The sequence below is a fragment of the Procambarus clarkii genome, chromosome 4, assembly GCF_040958095.1.
Source record: "Procambarus clarkii isolate CNS0578487 chromosome 4, FALCON_Pclarkii_2.0, whole genome shotgun sequence".
NCBI classification, from domain to species: domain Eukaryota; kingdom Metazoa; phylum Arthropoda; class Malacostraca; order Decapoda; family Cambaridae; genus Procambarus; species Procambarus clarkii.
In genome coordinates, this window is record NC_091153.1 from 18,938,297 (window position 1) to 18,958,023 (window position 19,727).

General features: G+C 47.3%; 1 protein-coding gene across 2 annotated transcripts in view; it reads left to right on the plus strand.

The window, feature by feature from the left end:
• The window catches only part of LOC123751082 (ankyrin homolog), a 138,078-nt gene that overhangs the window by 32,370 nt on the left and 85,981 nt on the right, over positions 1-19,727 (plus strand). The window contains exon 5 of one of the 2 annotated variants that reach the window (XM_069333148.1): positions 13,693-13,794. The exons of the other annotated variant lie outside the window; for it this stretch is intronic. Within the exon in view, the coding sequence (XP_069189249.1) occupies positions 13,693-13,794 (102 nt within the window). The remainder of the gene's footprint in view (positions 1-13,692; positions 13,795-19,727) is intronic. 2 annotated transcript variants of the gene reach the window in all.

The following is a 19,727-nucleotide window of genomic DNA, read 5'->3' on the forward strand; positions in this document are numbered from 1 at the left end:
CCAGTATCTATAATGACATTTCTAGCCCAGGTGGTTTCACAGGGTCAATTCAAAAATTGTATAAGGCTGCCAGACTTAAAGACCCCAACATTAGTGTTGCAGATGTGAAGGAATTTCTCCATGGGGAGCGATCTTACACATTACATAGAGGAAATTTAGTTAGGTTCCCCCGACGGAAAATATTAGCCCCTAAACCTCGTACCATAATTGCCTGTGACCTAGGGGACTTTTGTAGTTTACAAAAATACAATAATGGTGTTAAATATATTTTAATTTGTATCGATGTTTATTCCCGCCTAATGCAGACTCAAACTTTAAAAACAAAAAATTCGAGTGAAGTGTTAGTCGCTCTGAAGAAGATATTAGAGGAAACGCCTCAGTTTCTCGGTGTAAGGCGGATATTCACTGACCGAGGTAGAGAATTTTACAACAAGTCAGTTCAAAATTATTTTAATAAGAAAAATATTAAATTATATAGTGTATTTTCGGAAATGAAATCTAGCATAGTGGAGCGAGCCATCAGAACTTTAAAACATAAACTGTATCATTATATGACTCAAGCTAATTCATTAAAATACACCCACATCCTCCCTAAAGTTGTGGACGTGTACAACCACACTTTCCACAGGATGCTAAAAAATACTCCTCATGCCATTCATAAGTTGCAAAATATTGAAGATATACGAAGACAGTTTAAGGTCATGTATTTAAACAATGACTCCTCCATAACTGCCATCAGTCCACGGCTGCACCTTGGACAGCATGTGCGATTGGCAAAGCGCAGGAATATATTTCACAAAGGCTTTTGGCACCAAAATACAGAAGAAATATTTGTAGTGTCACATATTGACAGAACACATCCAATCCCGACATATAAAATCAAAGATTTAAACAACGAGACGATCAGTGGCATGTTTTATGAGCAGGAATTGATTGCAACATCCCTTCCAGACTATTTTCCTGTAACGGTATTACAGTCTAGGAAAACATCGAAAGGACACAGAGAATATTTCGTCAAGTGGAGAGGGTACCCAGATTCTGCCAATAGCTGGATTAAAGCTCAAGACATCGTCAAATTTAACAAAAAATGACAGTTCAAGAGGACTCTCTCGTAGAGAAACATCATCAGTTGTTATTTTTATTAAACAATTTATCACCCAAGAAGCGGAATAAACTAATCAAGGCTTTAAAACGGCAGGAAATTGAATCAATTTGTGAAATTTTTGCCAATTTTCTGAAACGAAACATCCCAGTTCAACCTCAGATAATTAATGGCTTACAGAGATATCAGAACGACATACGATCTGTAGCGCGTAAGAAAACTCCCTTATACAAAAAGAAGCTCATACTGACCTCCAGACGTGGTGGGGCGATATTAGCAGCTCTGCTACCTTTGGCTGTATCGTTAATTTCCTCCCTAATAAGGTAATTGCGTAAATAAGTAACGAGAGAATAAAATGGTGAAAGAATATTGCCTGGTACCACGATTCATAGCTGAAAAATATTTATTTAATAAAAACAAGAACTCACCATCACCTCCTAATGCTGTGGGTCTGCCCTCCCCCGGTGGTGATGGTAGTGAAAGTATGTCCTTCTCTTTAAAAAACGAATCCACCCCAAGTAATAATATTGGGGGAGCCCGTAACCTACCCACCTGCGACTCTGGTAGGGGTGATGGGGGGGTGGGGGAAGAGGACACTCCTTCCTCCCACCTGACAACAACGGGCTGTGGGCGGTGTTGCCGTAGTAGCACCTCCAGACGGGCGGGGCTGGTCACACACCCTTTAAATGACATTGGGGCCCCCGGCGACCGTCGCCCGCCGCCACCCTTAAAAAGAAAAAAAAAAACGCGGGCTGCCCGGCGCGACCATCGCCTTTTAAAAAAAAAAATAAATAAAAAAAGGGGACATTCCATCCTCCCGCCCGAAGTGCAAGTAATTGTTGCTGGCCACACTCCACATAAAGCCACCATCACACCCCAAAATCCAAGTCTGGACAACTTAATAAATGTGAATTTTAAAATTGAGGAAATTCCTCATGTCAAAGCATTATTGAACATGTTTGGACAAAACAGCCAACAGGTGATGTGGGATAGTCGCGGAAATTTATTAAAGCCTGTACAAAATTTAAATATTTTAGATATAATTAAAACTCTAGCCTTCACAAAGGGGCAATTTAGGGCAAGTGACAAGGAAGATGTAAGGGTTTTACTGAGGGTGGCTGGCATAGACCCAACCCTCATACGTAATTATCGCGCTAGATCTCAGTTAAAAGGGGGGAGGGGTATCCATAGGAGACCCCATTGGGAGCCGTATTGAAGACCTATATGAAGACCATCTTAAAGACCACCATATTCAGTTGCATATCCACCATGGAGCAAGCTTCTAGACCCACTCCTCCCCCAGCTACACCCCCAGAAGACAAATCTCCCTTATTAAAGAAGTTGGTTGCTACTCAGCGGTACTACAAGTATGTCGAACACAAATGTAGATTGATATATGCATTGTGGGATTGTTATGACCGTCTTGTGTTGAGTGCCCCTCCAGAACGGTTTTTTAAGTCATTTGGAGAGACGGTGAAACGTTATGAAGAATATTCATCCCAGGAAATCCAGACGGAGATATGGCAAATGGAAAAATTAACCTTCCAACATCGAGACCAGATTACAGCCTTCGAGACTGGACGGAGTGTGTATGGACTTTTAAGGTAGGGAAGGCAGCCTCTACGCCACACCCCATACATCCCTCCCCCCCCCTCCAGGTGGGGGACACAGGTGTATTTAAAGGCCTCCACCGTCACCCTCGGTCACCATAGTTGACGACGACTCTACCCCGTTCCTCTCAACCGCCCCTCCGCCATGGCTTTATCGTCCATTAAGTCAATAGACAGCGACATCACCGACACCCACGCCTTTGGGGTTGGTGATGTCATCGTGTATGACCTCCCGGCTGCTGTTGTGCGTCCCTATGGACTGGCAAGTGTAATTTGGAAATGTTACAACTATGCCCGTGTGGAACGTGAAGGACTGACTCGTGTCAACAGGGCCACAATACGTTACCGGTCTACCCCGGGTGACATCGAGGTGAAGATAGCTCCCCTACCCTCCGACGGTCAAGACATTGTCGAAGAGCCAGTCTTGTTCTTCCGCCCCACCATCGTGGCGCTAATTTCCGCTTTCGGTGCAGGAGCACCCTTCGAGTCCAACCCTATAGCTCAGGAGCAAGTGCAGTCTTCCTCCGACATCCACTACATCACCAATGTCACCCTGGATACTGCCAAGAATAGACTGTTTTGGCTGAAAACAGCCCTAACAAAGGTTGGCAATCTCATGGTAAGAACTCCAACCATGTTTCGGCTGGTGGTGCCCCATGGGCTGGGGGCCTCCCGTGATGGCATGGACAACTGGCACAAGGACGTCGGGCCCATGCTCATTTCGCTCAACGCTGAGCTGGCCAAGCATAACAAGGAGTTGGTAATCCTCAAACGTCCCTCTACCGTCACCCCATCGATGGTACCCCTCCCGAATGATGATCCCAGGGGAGAGGGTGATAGTAAAACTATCACCCTAGATGCAGTGGTGGGGGAGGGTGCCACCACCCCAGGAAGCTCTTCTCGTTCTACACCACCAGCACCACCAGCCACCCCCAGGAAGAAGAGACACCTACAAGAGTACTCATCCACCTCCAGCGCTGCTCCACCCCCACCCACAACATCTGGCACGGCCAAACGACGGATCGAAACCACTATTGACTTCGACCCCCTCTCAAATCATCGTATTGACTCCATCCTCGATGGAGAGTCACAGGAAATATTCCTGTTATCCTCATCACCGAAAAAACAACGAAAGCTGTAACCATCAACGCTCAAAGAAGACGTGCCAGCACCACCACAGTCAGTAACAGCAGCAGCAGCAGCAGCAGCAGCAACAGCAGTACCTCCATCTACAACAGCTTCGGTGGTGGTAGCAGTAGCAGGTCCACCGACGATGGTGACAGTGTTGTCAGCGGTAGTGGTAGCGGCAACGGTACCACCAACTACAGCAGTTCCGGCGGTGACAGCGGCAGCAACAGTACCATCATCGCCGGCAGCGGTAACGGTAGCGCCAGCAGTACCACCAACTACAACGGTTCCAGCGGTGGTAGCAGCAGCAGCAGCAGCAGTGCCGTCAGCGGTGGCAGCGGCGTCAGTGGTACCAACAGCTCCCCCAGCAGCAGCGGCAGCGGCAGCAGCGGACGACAGCAGTACCAACAGCTGCTGCTCTTTATATGTAATTTGTTATGGGGGAACAAAATGTAGTCCCCCCCTGTTGTAGTTCTTTTAAAAGTAATATTTCCTTAGTAGATTAATAAAATAAAATATAAGTAATGATGTTTTATTCCCACCCCAGTCAGTACATAACTTAACAATGGACGAGGAACACTACATATACCTCACTAGCCTCGACCAAGAAGATATATACAACAACACAAGTTCAGCATTTACAAACACCATCCCCACTCTACATTTAAACCCTTCCATTAAACATGAAGTGGCCTTAGTCAACATACTCCTACCCAGACGAATTAACGCTATCATCAAGGATGAGGGGGAGTCTGGTATAGACGTCTATGCTACTTTTAAGCGAGGAACTCTTTCTAAAAGCCCAGAACATCTCATCTACACCTACACCCCCAAAACCAACATATTATCCAGAAACATCACATTCATCACGAGTGAGCTTAGCCGACAAATAATCACCGACATGAAGCTTAGCTTCCGAGGTGATTTCAAAATATACTTCTCAGAAAGAGAACCAATCCTCACCTATGATCAATCCTTAGAGCGCGTGTTACTTTCCTCTACACTTAACAATGAAGGCACTGGTTCCTTATATTCTCTTAGTCTTCAATTTAAACACAGAATAGCTAATGTACTTGGTTTTGACAGCAGTCGCAAATACACCATTTATCAGGCAAAATCAGATGACATTACAGCAGCCTCAAAGATCGTGGCCTCATTCCCCCCAGACAATGACGGAGGTTGTGACTATTTACTCATTTATAGTGACGTCATCGAGCCGGATCGTTACGGGGGACAAATTGTAAATATCTTAGATGCAATCAATTATCATGACTCTTATTCTAGAGGGGCTCATCCCCTAGTGTACAAGACATTAAATACTAACACGTTGGAGAAGGTGAGCATTAAGATAACAGATCAGTTTGGGCGAAAGGTTAGTTTTGAAGATGGGAGGTCGGTTACGGTAGTCTTACACCTCCGCCCTAAGGTATAACAATATAATCTATATAAATATAAATATATATATATATATATATATATATATATATATATATATATATAGAAGTGTTTACCCACATCATCGGTTATTATAAGCAGAGGAGTCGGGATGCGAGTACCTTTCCACACACCCTCCCAGAAGGAGTATGGGGAGATCTTCTCCCCCCTCTCTGGGAGATACGGGGTGAGGGGGGGAGCGATGAATGACATACGCACATTCCAAGCGCCTTATCTCAGATCTGGTGGTGGTTTTTTTGGGACCTTAGCCGGCTTGGCTCGACGAGCCATACCATTTTTCATGAAAACTGTAACGCCGACTGCTATCGATTTTGGGAAAAATGTTCTTGGTGATTTAACCAGTGGTAGACGGGATGTAAAGAGCGCTCTGAGAACTCACGGTATTGATGCTCTTAAGACTGTGGGGAAGAAATTGGTAGCAGGCGGGTTTTGGTAAAACGCTACTGAATCCAGCTCGTTATGCCATTGACACCAAACTAGTGACTTCAGCTAGGGCCTTTTTACGAGAGGTGAAGAATCCCCGCTTTAAACGAATGGTGCATTTAGGCGACAATAAATTATTGTCTGTCAGTTCCAGACCATTCATTAAAATTACTCATCCTAATTACATTGGGTTCCAGATTCTTGAGCTAGCAAAATACAGCTTGTACCATTTTTGGTACAGGGTACTTAAGAACCACTATTCAGATAGGGTACAACTGGTGTATAGTGATACAGACAGTTTCATTTTCACCTTACTAGCTGAAGATGTCTTTAATGAGATGGGGAAAGAACCCCTTAGTTTGTGGATGGATACGAGTAATTTTCCTGAAACTCACCCCTTGTATGATCCTTCTAAAAAGGGTGTTTTAGGGCTGTTAAAGTCAGAGGTGTCAGATAAACACATCCTTGAAGTTGTGGCACTCAAGCCCAAAATGTATAGTGTGCTTTTGCTTGACAATAAAAATTCCATCACCGCTAAGGGTATTCCCCCGAGCTGTGCAAAGATCTTTAACACATAACCACTTTAAAGAGACCCTTCACAGTAATGGTGTAGTAAATACTTTTAATTACTCACAAATAAGAAACATAGGGGGGCAGATGGCAACCACATTCAATACTAAGAGGGGTTTAAGTGCATTTGATGATAAGCGCTTTTACCTAAATAAATACACTAGCCTAGCGTATGGTCACCCAGACATACCATCCGAGCCCCACCCCAACACCTCAGTCCAAGGAATGTCCACCGAGAGTGAAGGTGGTGACGTCATTGAACCACAAGGAGAGGAAGGACAACACCCCACCAGCGAGAGTGAACCCTATGACGTCAGCAGTCAGTCACCTGAGGGAGGCGCACTACATCCCATTCACTCTCTGGGAGATGATGAGTCATCATCTTCGTCCCAGGAGGAGGAGGAGGAGGGGGAGGAAGACCCCACAACGGACTTGTGGGCGAGAAGGAGAGGTCTTGTTAATAAATATTATGTGGGTGGAGATGACCTACAATACGACTATGTTTAACCCTATGTACTTTGATAATATAATCTATAAATCATCAGGATTATTTCTTTTTCTCCTTCTTTAAGTATAGAGGCTTAAAATATATCCAACTTAAAAACAACTAAGGGAGGCTGGTCCCTCTTACGGTACACTCAAGGTCATCAAGTATGAGGAGGGCTGGTGAGGGGGGACCGCCCCTACTGCGAGGATCCTGTTTTTACACCTGTCCCATAGGGGGAGGTGGGGGGGGGGGGGTGGGGGGGGGGTAACTACCGCTCACCTGAGTGTTTATTATACAAATATACTGTCATACTTTTCTGTATAAATGAACATGAACATGAACATAGCGACACATAATAGATACCTATCTTCACTATTTTACGATTGTTGCTGCCCCACACCTTGGGCGACCTAATATGGGGTGGCTCTAAGTGGCACCCCGCCTCTGATTTTCTTATCTGATTACCCTTCATAGGCAGCTACTTTACTGTAAATGAACATGATCATAGTGGCACATAATAGATACCTATCTTCACTGTTTTTTCGACTGCTACCACTCACACCTTGGGTGACCTAATATGGAGTGGCACTATGTGGCTCCCCGCTTCTGATTTCTTATCTGATCTCCATACATAGGTGGCACACAGAGGCGCATTCTAATCTACTCCCGGCTGACTCTTCAGTCTTGTGTATGTCACCCGTCTGACTCTTCAGTCTTGTATGTGTCCCCCCCCGGCTGACTCTTCAGTCGTGTGTGTGTCCCCGGCTGACTCTTCAGTCTTGTGTGTGTCCCCAGCTGACTCTTCAGTCTTGTGTCCCCCAGCTGACTCTTCAGTCTTGTGTCCCCTGGCTGACTCTTCAGTCTTGTGTGTGTCCCCGGCTGACTCTTCAGTCTTGTGTGTGTCCCCGGCTGACTCTTCAGTCTTGTGTCCCCCAGCTGACTCTTCAGTCTTGTGTCCCCTGGCTGACTCTTCAGTCTTGTGTGTGTCCCCGGCTGACTCTTCAGTCGTGTGTGTGTGTCCCTGGCTGACTCTTCAGTCTTGTGTCCCCCAGCCGACTCTTCAGTCTTGTGTCCCCTGGCTGACTCTTCAGTCTTGTGTGTGTCCCCGGCTGACTCTTCAGTCTTGTGTGTCCCCCCGGCTGACTCTTCAGTCTTGTGTCCCCTGGCTGACTCTTCAGTCTTGTGTGTGTCCCCGGCTGACTCTTCAGTCTTGTGTGTCCCCCCGGCTGACTCTTCAGTCTTGTGTCCCCTGGCTGACTCTTCAGTCTTGTGTGTGTCCCCGGCTGACTCTTCAGTCTTGTGTCCCCTGGCTGACTCTTCAGTCTTGTGTGTGTCCCCGGCTGACTCTTCAGTCTTGTGTGTGTCCCCGGCTGACTCTTCAGTCTTGTGTCCCCCAGCTGACTCTTCAGTCTTGTGTCCCCTGGCTGACTCTTCAGTCTTGTGTGTGTCCCCGGCTGACTCTTCAGTCTTGTGTCCCCCAGCTGACTCTTCAGTCTTGTGTCCCCTGGCTGACTCTTCAGTCTTGTGTGTGTCCCCGGCTGACTCTTCAGTCTTGTGTGTGTCCCCGGCTGACTCTTCAGTCTTGTGTGTCCCCCCGGCTGACTCTTCAGTCTTGTGTCCCCTGGCTGACTCTTCAGTCTTGTGTGTGTCCCCGGCTGACTCTTCAGTCTTGTGTGTCCCCCCGGCTGACTCTTCAGTCTTGTGTGTCCCTCTGGCTGACTCTTCAGTCTTGTGTGTCCCCCCCCCCGGCTGACTCTTCAGTCTTGTGTGTCCCCCCGGCTGACTCTTCAGTCTTGTGTGTCCCCCCGGCTGACTCTTCAGTCTTGTGTGTCCCCCTGCTGACTCTTCAGTCTTGTGTGTGTCCCCCTGCTGACTCTTCAGTCTTGTGTGTGTCCCCTGGCTGACTCATCAGTCTTGTGTGTCCCCCCAGCTGACTCTTCAGTCTTGTGTGTCCCCCCGGCTGACTCTTCAGTCTTGTGTGTCCCCCCGGCTGACTCTTCAGTCTTGTGTGTCACCCCGGCTGACTCTTCAGTCTTGTGTGTCCCCCGGCTGACTCTTCAGTCTTGTGTGTCCCCCCCGGCTGACTCTTCAGTCTTGTGTCCCCCGGCTGACTCTTAAGCCTTGTGTGTGTCCCCCGGCTGACTCTTCAGCCTTGTGTGTGTCCCCCGGCTGACTCTTCAGTCTTGTGTGTGTCCCCTGCCTGATTCTTCAGTCTTGTGTGTCCCCCCAGCTGACTATTCAGTCTTGTGTGTGCCCCGGCTGACTCTTCAGTCTTGTGTGTGCCCCGGCTGACTTCAGTATTGTGTGTCCCCCCTCCCCCCCCGGCTGACTCTTCAGTCTGACTCTTCTCACCCTACCAGCTGTATCATCACACTAACCACTCACCCTACCCACTGTATCATCACACTAACCGCTCACCCTACCAGCTGTATCATCACACTAACCACTCACCCTACCCACTGTATCATCACACTAACCACTCACTTTACCAGCTGTATCATCACACTAACCACTCACCGTACTCGCTGTATCATCACACTAACCACTCACCGTACTCGCTGTATCATCACACTAACCACTCACCCTACCCACTGTATCATCACACTAACCGCTCACCCTACCAGCTGTATCATCACACTAACCACTCACCGTACTCGCTGTATCATCACACTAACCGCTCACCCTACCGACTGTATCATCACACTAACCACTCACCCTACCCACTGTATCATCACACTAACCGCTCACCCTACCCACTGTATCATCACACTAACCGCTCACCCTACCAGCTGTATCATCACACTAACCACTCACCCTACCCACTGTATCATCACACTAACCGCTCACCCTACCAGCTGTATCATCACACTAACCACTCACCGTACTCGCTGTATCATCACACTAACCGCTCACCCTACCAGCTGTATCATCACACTAACCGCTCACCCTACCAGCTGTATCATCACACTAACCACTCACCGTACTCGCTGTATCATCACACTAACCGCTCACCCTACCCACTGTATCATCACACTAACCACTCACCCTACCCACTGTATCATCACACTAACCACTCACCCTACCCACTGTATCATCACACTAACCGCTCACCCTACCAGCTGTATCATCACACTAACCACTCACCCTACCCACTGTATCATCACACTAACCACTCACCCTACCCACTGTATCATCACACTAACCACTCACCCTACCCACTGTATCATCACACTAACCGCTCACCCTACCAGCTGTATCATCACACTAACCACTCACCGTACTCGCTGTATCATCACACTAACCACTCACCCTACCCACTGTATCATCACACTAACCACTCACCCTACCCACTGTATCATCACACTAACCGCTCACCCTACCAGCTGTATCATCACACTAACCACTCACCCTACCCACTGTATCATCACACTAACCACTCACCCTACCCACTGTATCATCACACTAACCGCTCACCCTACCAGCTGTATCATCACACTAACCACTCACCCTACCCACTGTATCATCACACTAACCGCTCACCCTACCAGCTGTATCATCACACTAACCACTCACCGTACTCGCTGTATCATCACACTAACCGCTCACCCTACCAGCTGTATCATCACACTAACCGCTCACCCTACCAGTTGTATCATCACACTAACCACTCACCGTACTCGCTCTATCATCACACTAACCGCTCACCCTACCCACTGTATCATCACACTAACCACTCACCCTACCCACTGTATCATCACACTAACCACTCACCCTACCCACTGTATCATCACACTAACCGCTCACCCTACCAGCTGTATCATCACACTAACCACTCACCCTACCCACTGTATCATCACACTAACCACTCACCCTACCCACTGTATCATCACACTAACCACTCACCCTACCCACTGTATCATCACACTAACCGCTCACCCTACCAGCTGTATCATCACACTAACCACTCACCCTACCCACTGTATCATCACACTAACCGCTCACCCTACCAGCTGTATCATCACACTAACCACTTACCGTACTCGCTGTATCATCACACTAACCGCTCACCCTACTCGCTGTATCATCACACTAACCACTCACCGTACTCGCTGTATCATCACACTAACCGCTCACCCTACCAGCTGTATCATCACACTAACCGCTCACCCTACCAGCTGTATCATCACACTAACCACTCACCCTACCCACTGTATCATCACACTAACCACTCACCCTACCCACTGTATCATCACACTAACCACTCACCCTACCCACTGTATCATCACACTAACCGCTCACCCTACCAGCTGTATCATCACACTAACCACTCACCGTACTCGCTGTATCATCACACTAACCACTCACCCTACCCACTGTATCATCACACTAACCACTCACCCTACCCACTGTATCATCACACTAACCGCTCACCCTACCAGCTGTATCATCACACTAACCACTCACCCTACCCACTGTATCATCACACTAACCACTCACCCTACCCACTGTATCATCACACTAACCGCTCACCCTACCAGCTGTATCATCACACTAACCACTCACCCTACCCACTGTATCATCACACTAACCGCTCACCCTACCAGCTGTATCATCACACTAACCACTCACCCTACCCACTGTATCATCACACTAACCGCTCACCCTACCAGCTGTATCATCACACTAACCACTCACCGTACTCGCTGTATCATCACACTAACCGCTCACCCTACCAGCTGTATCATCACACTAACCGCTCACCCTACCAGCTGTATCATCACACTAACCACTCACCGTACTCGCTGTATCATCACACTAACCGCTCACCCTACCCACCGTATCATCACACTAACCACTCACCCTACCCACTGTATCATCACACTAACCACTCACCCTACCCACTGTATCATCACACTAACCGCTCACCCTACCAGCTGTATCATCACACTAACCACTCACCCTACCCACTGTATCATCACACTAACCACTCACCCTACCCACTGTATCATCACACTAACCACTCACCCTACCCACTGTATCATCACACTAACCGCTCACCCTACCAGCTGTATCATCACACTAACCACTCACCGTACTCGCTGTATCATCACACTAACCACTCACCCTACCCACTGTATCATCACACTAACCACTCACCCTACCCACTGTATCATCACACTAACCGCTCACCCTACCAGCTGTATCATCACACTAACTACTCACCCTACCCACTGTATCATCACACTAACCACTCACCCTACCCACTGTATCATCACACTAACCGCTCACCCTACCAGCTGTATCATCACACTAACCACTCACCCTACCCACTGTATCATCACACTAACCGCTCACCCTACCAGCTGTATCATCACACTAACCACTCACCGTACTCGCTGTATCATCACACTAACCGCTCACCCTACCAGCTGTATCATCACACTAACCGCTCACCCTACCAGTTGTATCATCACACTAACCACTCACCGTACTCGCTCTATCATCACACTAACCGCTCACCCTACCCACTGTATCATCACACTAACCACTCACCCTACCCACTGTATCATCACACTAACCACTCACCCTACCCACTGTATCATCACACTAACCGCTCACCCTACCAGCTGTATCATCACACTAACCACTCACCCTACCCACTGTATCATCACACTAACCACTCACCCTACCCACTGTATCATCACACTAACCACTCACCCTACCCACTGTATCATCACACTAACCGCTCACCCTACCAGCTGTATCATCACACTAACCACTCACCCTACCCACTGTATCATCACATTAACCGCTCACCCTACCAGCTGTATCATCACACTAACCACTTACCGTACTCGCTGTATCATCACACTAACCGCTCACCCTACTCGCTGTATCATCACACTAACCACTCACCGTACTCGCTGTATCATCACACTAACCGCTCACCCTACCAGCTGTATCATCACACTAACCGCTCACCCTACCAGCTGTATCATCACACTAACCACTCACCCTACCCACTGTATCATCACACTAACCACTCACCCTACCCACTGTATCATCACACTAACCACTCACCCTACCCACTGTATCATCACACTAACCGCTCACCCTACCAGCTGTATCATGACACTAACCACTCACCCTACCCACTGTATCATCACACTAACCGCTCACCCTACCAGCTGTATCATCACACTAACCACTCACCCTACCCACTGTATCATCACACTAACCGCTCACCCTACCAGCTGTATCATCACACTAACCACTCACCGTACTCGCTGTATCATCACACTAACCGCTCACCCTACCAGCTGTATCATCACACTAACCGCTCACCCTACCAGTTGTATCATCACACTAACCACTCACCGTACTCGCTCTATCATCACACTAACCGCTCACCCTACCCACTGTATCATCACACTAACCACTCACCCTACCCACTGTATCATCACACTAACCACTCACCCTACCCACTGTATCATCACACTAACCGCTCACCCTACCAGCTGTATCATCACACTAACCACTCACCCTACCCACTGTATCATCACACTAACCACTCACCCTACCCACTGTATCATCACACTAACCACTCACCCTACCCACTGTATCATCACACTAACCGCTCACCCTACCAGCTGTATCATCACACTAACCACTCACCCTACCCACTGTATCATCACACTAACCGCTCACCCTACCAGCTGTATCATCACACTAACCACTCACCGTACTCGCTGTATCATCACACTAACCGCTCACCCTACTCGCTGTATCATCACACTAACCACTCACCGTACTCGCTGTATCATCACACTAACCGCTCACCCTACCAGCTGTATCATCACACTAACCGCTCACCCTACCAGCTGTATCATCACACTAACCGCTCACCCTTCACACAGGAGAGACCCCACTCCACTGGTGTGCCAGACACAGCAACCTGAGGGTGATGCAGATACTGGTGGAGCGCGGAGCCAACCTGTACGCTGCCCGCACCCCTGATGGTGGGTCTCTCTACCCCTTGTGTTGATGTCTTGTCCCTGTGTTGTCCCTGTGTTGATGTGTTGCCCCTGTGGAGACGTGTTGTCCCTGTGTGATGTGTTGTCCCTGTGTTGATGTGTTGTCCCTGTGTTGATGTGTTGCCCCTGTGGAGACGTGTTGTCCCTGTGTGATGTGTTGTCCCTGTGTTGATGTGTTGTCCCTGTGTTGATGTGTTGTCCCTGTGTTGATGTGTTGCCCCTGTGGAGACGTGTTGTCCCTGTGTGATGTGTTGTCAATGTGTTGATGTGTTGTCCCTGTGTTGATGTGTTGTCCCTGTGTTGTCCCTGTGTTGATGTGTTGTCCCTGTGTTGATGTGTTGTCCCTGTGTTGATGTGTTGTCCCTGTGTTGTCCCTGTGTTGATGTGTTGTCCCTGTGTTGATGTGTTGTCCCTGTGTTGATGTGTTGTCCCTGTGTTGATGTGTTGTCCCTGTGTTGATGTGTTGTCCCTGTGTTGATGTGTTGTCCCTGTGTTGATGTGTTGTCCCTGTGTTGATGTGTTGTCCCTGTGTTGATGTGTTGTCCCTGTGTTGATGTGTTGTCCCTGTGTTGATGTGTTGCCCCTGTGTTGTCCCTGTGGTGATGTGTTGTCCCTGTGGAGACGTGTTGTCCCTGTGTGATGTGTTGTCCCTGTGTTGATGTGTTGTCCCTGTGTTGTCCCTGTGTTGATGTGTTGTCCCTGTGTTGATGTGTTGTCCCTGTGTTGATGAGTTGTCCCTGTGATGATGTGTTGTCCCTGTGGTGATGTGTTGTCCCTGTGGTGACGTGTTGTCCCTGTGATGATGTGTTGTCCCTGTGTTGATGTGTTGTCCCTGTGATGATGTGTTGTCCCTGTGTTGATGTGTTGTCCCTGTGGTGATGTGTTGTCCCTGTGGTGATGTGTTGTCCCTGTGATGATGTGTTGTCCCTGTGTTGATGTGTTGTCCCTGTGATGATGTGTTGTCCCTGTGGTGATGTGTTGTCCCTGTGATGATGTGTTGCCCCTGTGGTGATGTGTTGTCCCTGTGGTGATGTGTTGTCCCTGTGATGATGTGTTGTCCCTGTGTTGATGTGTTGTCCCTGTGGTGATGTGTTGTCCCTGTGGTGATGTGTTGTCCCTGTGATGATGTGTTGTCCCTGTGTTGATGTGTTGTCCCTGTGATGATGTGTTGTCCCTGTGGTGATGTGTTGTCCCTGTGATGATGTGTTGTCCCTGTGGTGATGTGTTGTCCCTGTGGTGATGTGTTGTCCCTGTGTTGATGTGTTGTCCCTGTGTTGATGTGTTGCCCCTGTGGTGACGTGTTGTCCCTGTGGTGACGTGTTGTCCCTGTGGTGACGTGTTGTCCCTGTGGTGATGTGTTGTCCCTGTGGTGATGTGTTGTCCCTGTGGTGATGTGTTGTCCCTGTGGTGATGTGTTGTCCCTGTGGTGATGTGTTGTCCCTGTGGTGATGTGTTGTCCCTGTGGTGATGTGTTGTCCCTGTGGTGACGTGTTGTCCCTGTGGTGATGTGTTGTCCCTGTGGTGACGTGTTGTCCCTGTGGTGACGTGTTGTCCCTGTGTTGATGTGTTGTCCCTGTGGTGATGTGTTGTCCCTGTGGTGATGTGTTGTCCCTGTGTTGATGTGTTGTCCCTGTGGTGACGTGTTGTCCCTGTGGTGATGTGTTGTCCCTGTGGTGACGTGTTGTCCCTGTGGTGACGTGTTGTCCCTGTGGTGATGTGTTGTCCCTGTGTTGATGTGTTGTCCCTGTTGGGATATGTAAATTGATATATGGATGGACAGTTAAACGGACACATATAGATAGATAGATAGAAAGATCGATAGATGGACATATATACAGACAGATAGATGAAGGGATAGATAAATGGAATAATGGAAGACAGAGAGACCCGTGCAACGCCCGGTACCCCTATAGTATATATATATATATATATATATATATATATATATATATATATATATATATATATATATATATATATATATATATATATATATATATATTAGTATATTTTGGTAGCAGTCTTTCCTGTAGACATACATTATTAAATATGACCGAAAAAGTAAGATTAATAATTCTAACACGAATTTTCTCAATCTTTCGTACATTTCTTTTCACTGTTGGAGGTAAATCAAAAATCAATTCTCCAAAATTCATTTTTATTTCTAGTCCGACGCGACACGAGCGCGTTTCGTAAAACTTATTACATTTCCAAAGACTTTAGTTCACAAATACACAACTGAATAGAACTTACGCATCTCCGATTTTATATCTACATTTGAGTGAGGTGGAAGGAGTGATGTGGCATTAACACAAGACAGAACAAGATGTGGCATTAATAGGGTATTAATTTCATCAACACAAGACAGAACAAGAAGTGGTATTAATAGGGTAATAATTTCATCAACACAAGACAGAACACGAAACAATGGATATTGAATAGAAGTGTTTGTAGAAAGCCTATTGGTCCATATTTCTTGATGCTTCTATATTGGAGCGGAGTCTTGAAGAGGGTAGAATATAGTTGTGCAATAATTGGCTGTTGATTGCTGGTGTTGACTTCTTGATGTGTAGTGCCTCGCAAACGTCAAGCCGCCTGCTATCGCTGTATCTATCGATGATTTCTGTGTTGTTTACTAGGATTTCTCTGGCGATGGTTTGGTTGTGGGAAGAGATTATATGTTCCTTAATGGAGCCCTGTTGCTTATGCATCGTTAAACGCCTAGAAAGAGATGTTGTTGTCTTGCCTCTATACTGTTTTTTTTGGAGCTTACAGTCCCCAAGAGGGCATTTGAAGGCATAGACGACGTTAGTCTCTTTTAAAGTGTTCTGTTTTGTGTCTGGAGAGTTTCTCATGAGTAGGCTGGCCGTTTTTCTGGTTTTATAGTAAATCGTCAGTTGTATCCTCTGATTTTTGTCTGTAGGGATAACGTTTCTTTTAACAATATCTTTCAGGACCCTTTCCTCCGTTTTATCAGCTGTGGAAAAGAAGTTCCTGTAAAATAGTCTAATAGGGGGTATAGGTGTTGTGTTAGTTGTCTCTTCAGAGGTTGCATGGCTTTTCACTTTCCTTCTTATGATGTCTTCGACGAAACCATTGGAGAAGCCGTTATTGACTAGGACCTGCCTTACCCTACAGAGTTCTTCGTCGACTTGCTTCCATTCTGAGCTGTGGCTGAGAGCACGGTCGACATATGCGTTAACAACACTCCTCTTGTACCTGTCTGGGCAGTCGCTGTTGGCATTTAGGCACATTCCTATGTTTGTTTCCTTAGTGTAGTCTGCAGTGTGGAAACCTCCGCCCTTTTCCATGACTGTTACATCTAGAAAGGGCAGCTTCCCATCCTTTTCCATCTCGTAAGTGAAACGCAGCACGGAACTCTGCTCAAATGCCTCCTTCAGCTCCTGCAGATGTCTGACATCAGGTACCTGTGTAAAAATGTCGTCAACATACCTGCAGTATATGGCCGGTTTCAAGTTCATGTCGACTAAGACTTTTTGCTCGATAATACCCATGTAGAAGTTTGCAAACAGGACACCTAGGGGAGAACCCATGGCGACCCCATCTACTTGCTTATACATGTGCCCATCCGGGCTCAAGAAGGGTGCCTCTTTAGTACAAGCTTGGAGTAGTTTCCTCAGAATATTTTCTGGTATGTCAAGAGGAGTACAGGCTGGATCACGATACACTCTGTCGGCTATCATTCCGATTGTCTCGTCCACAGGTACGTTGGTAAACAGCGATTCTACGTCCAACGAGGCTCTTATCCCTGTGGCCCGTGTGCCCCACAGTAAGTCAACAAATTCCTTTGGAGACTTCAGGCTGAAGGCGCAAGGAACATAAGGAGTCAGCAGGCCGTTGAGTCGCTTCGCCAGTCTGTACGTGGGTGTGGGTATCTGGCTAATGATTGGCCGAAGTGGGTTTCCAGGCTTGTGTGTCTTGACATTTCCATACGCATATCCAGGTTTATATTCCCCAATGATCTTTGGCAGGTGGAGTCCGGATTTCTTGGCGTTCACAGTTTCGATCAGTTTGTTGACCTTTGCTTTTAATTCGGCTGTAGTGTCCTTCGTTACCCTTTGGAACTTAGTTTGGTCAGAGAGTATGATGTTCATTTTCGCAAGATATTCGTCTTTTTTAAGAATGACATATATTGGCGACTTGTCACCTCTCCTGACAACTATCTCCTTGTTCTCACGAAGGCTTTTAGCTGCCGCTTTAAGCTCGGGGGACAGTATGGTGCTTCTGTAGTTGCCTCGATTCTTTCCTCCTTCTGCAATAAGTTCTGCTTGTAAGGTATCTTTGGTAGTGACCTTTTGTGTCTCGAGGTCGAATATGTCGTTCAACAGAATTTCCACCTCTACTTTCCGGGCCATCTCACTCGGTCTGGACATAACATGACAGTTTATGCCCAGATTTAGGAGAGTGACTTGGTCCTCAGTGAGGTTAATTCCTGCAAGGTTCAGGAAGCCATCTCTTGGTCGTGGAATTGTAAGTAGTCCCCGGAAAGTAGAGGTGGAAATTCTGTTGGACGACATATTCGACCTCGAGACACAAAAGAAGGTCACTACCAAAGATACCTTACAAGCAGAACTTATTGCAGAAGGAGGAAAGAATCGAGGCAACTACAGAAGCACCATAATGTCCCCCGAGCTTAAAGCGGCAGCTAAAAGCCTTCGTGAGAACAAGGAGATAGTTGTCAGGAGAGGTGACAAGTCGCCAATATATGTCATTCTTAAAAAAGACGAATATCTGGCGAAAATGAACATCATACTCTCTGACCAAACTAAGTTCCAAAGGGTAACGAAGGACACTACAGCCGAATTAAAAGCAAAGGTCAACAAACTGATCGAAACTGTGAACGCCAAGAAATCCGGACTCCACCTGCCAAAGATCATTGGGGAATATAAACCTGGATATGCGTATGGAAATGTCAAGACACACAAGCCTGGAAACCCACTTCGGCCAATCATTAGCCAGATACCCACACCCACGTACAGACTGGCGAAGCGACTCAACGGCCTGCTGACTCCTTATGTTCCTTGCGCCTTCAGCCTGAAGTCTCCAAAGGAATTTGTTGACTTACTGCGGGGCACACGGGCCACAGGGATAAGAGCCTCGTTGGACGTAGAATCGCTGTTTACCAACGTACCTGTGGACGAGACAATCGGAATGATAGCCGACAGAGTGTATCGTGATCCAGCCTGTACTCCTCTTGACATACCAGAAAATATTCTGAGGAAACTACTCCAAGCTTGTACTAAAGAGGCACCCTTCTTGAGCCCGGATGGGCACATGTATAAGCAAGTAGATGGGGTCGCCATGGGTTCTCCCCTAGGTGTCCTGTTTGCAAACTTCTACATGGGTACCATCGAGCAAAAAGTCTTAGTCGACATGAACTTGAAACCGGCCATATACTGCAGGTATGTTGACGACATTTTTACACAGGTACCTGATGTCAGACATCTGCAGGAGCTGAAGGAGGCATTTGAGCAGAGTTCCGTGCTGCGTTTCACTTACGAGATTGAAAAGGATGGGAAGCTGCCCTTTCTAGATGTAACAGTCATGGAAAAGGGCGGAGGTTTCCACACTGCAGTCTACACTAAGGAAACAAACATAGGAATGTGCCTAAATGCCAACAGCGACTGCCCAGACAGGTACAAGAGGAGTGTTGTTAACGCATATGTCGACCGTGCTCTCAGCCACAGCTCAGAATGGAAGCAAGTCGACGAAGAACTCTGTAGGGTAAGGCAGGTCCTAGTCAATAACGGCTTCTCCAATGGTTTCGTCGAAGACATCATAAGAAGGAAAGTGAAAAGCCATGCAACCTCTGAAGAGACAACTAACACAACACCTATACCCCCTATTAGACTATTTTACAGGAACTTCTTTTTCACAGCTCATAAAACGGAGGAAAG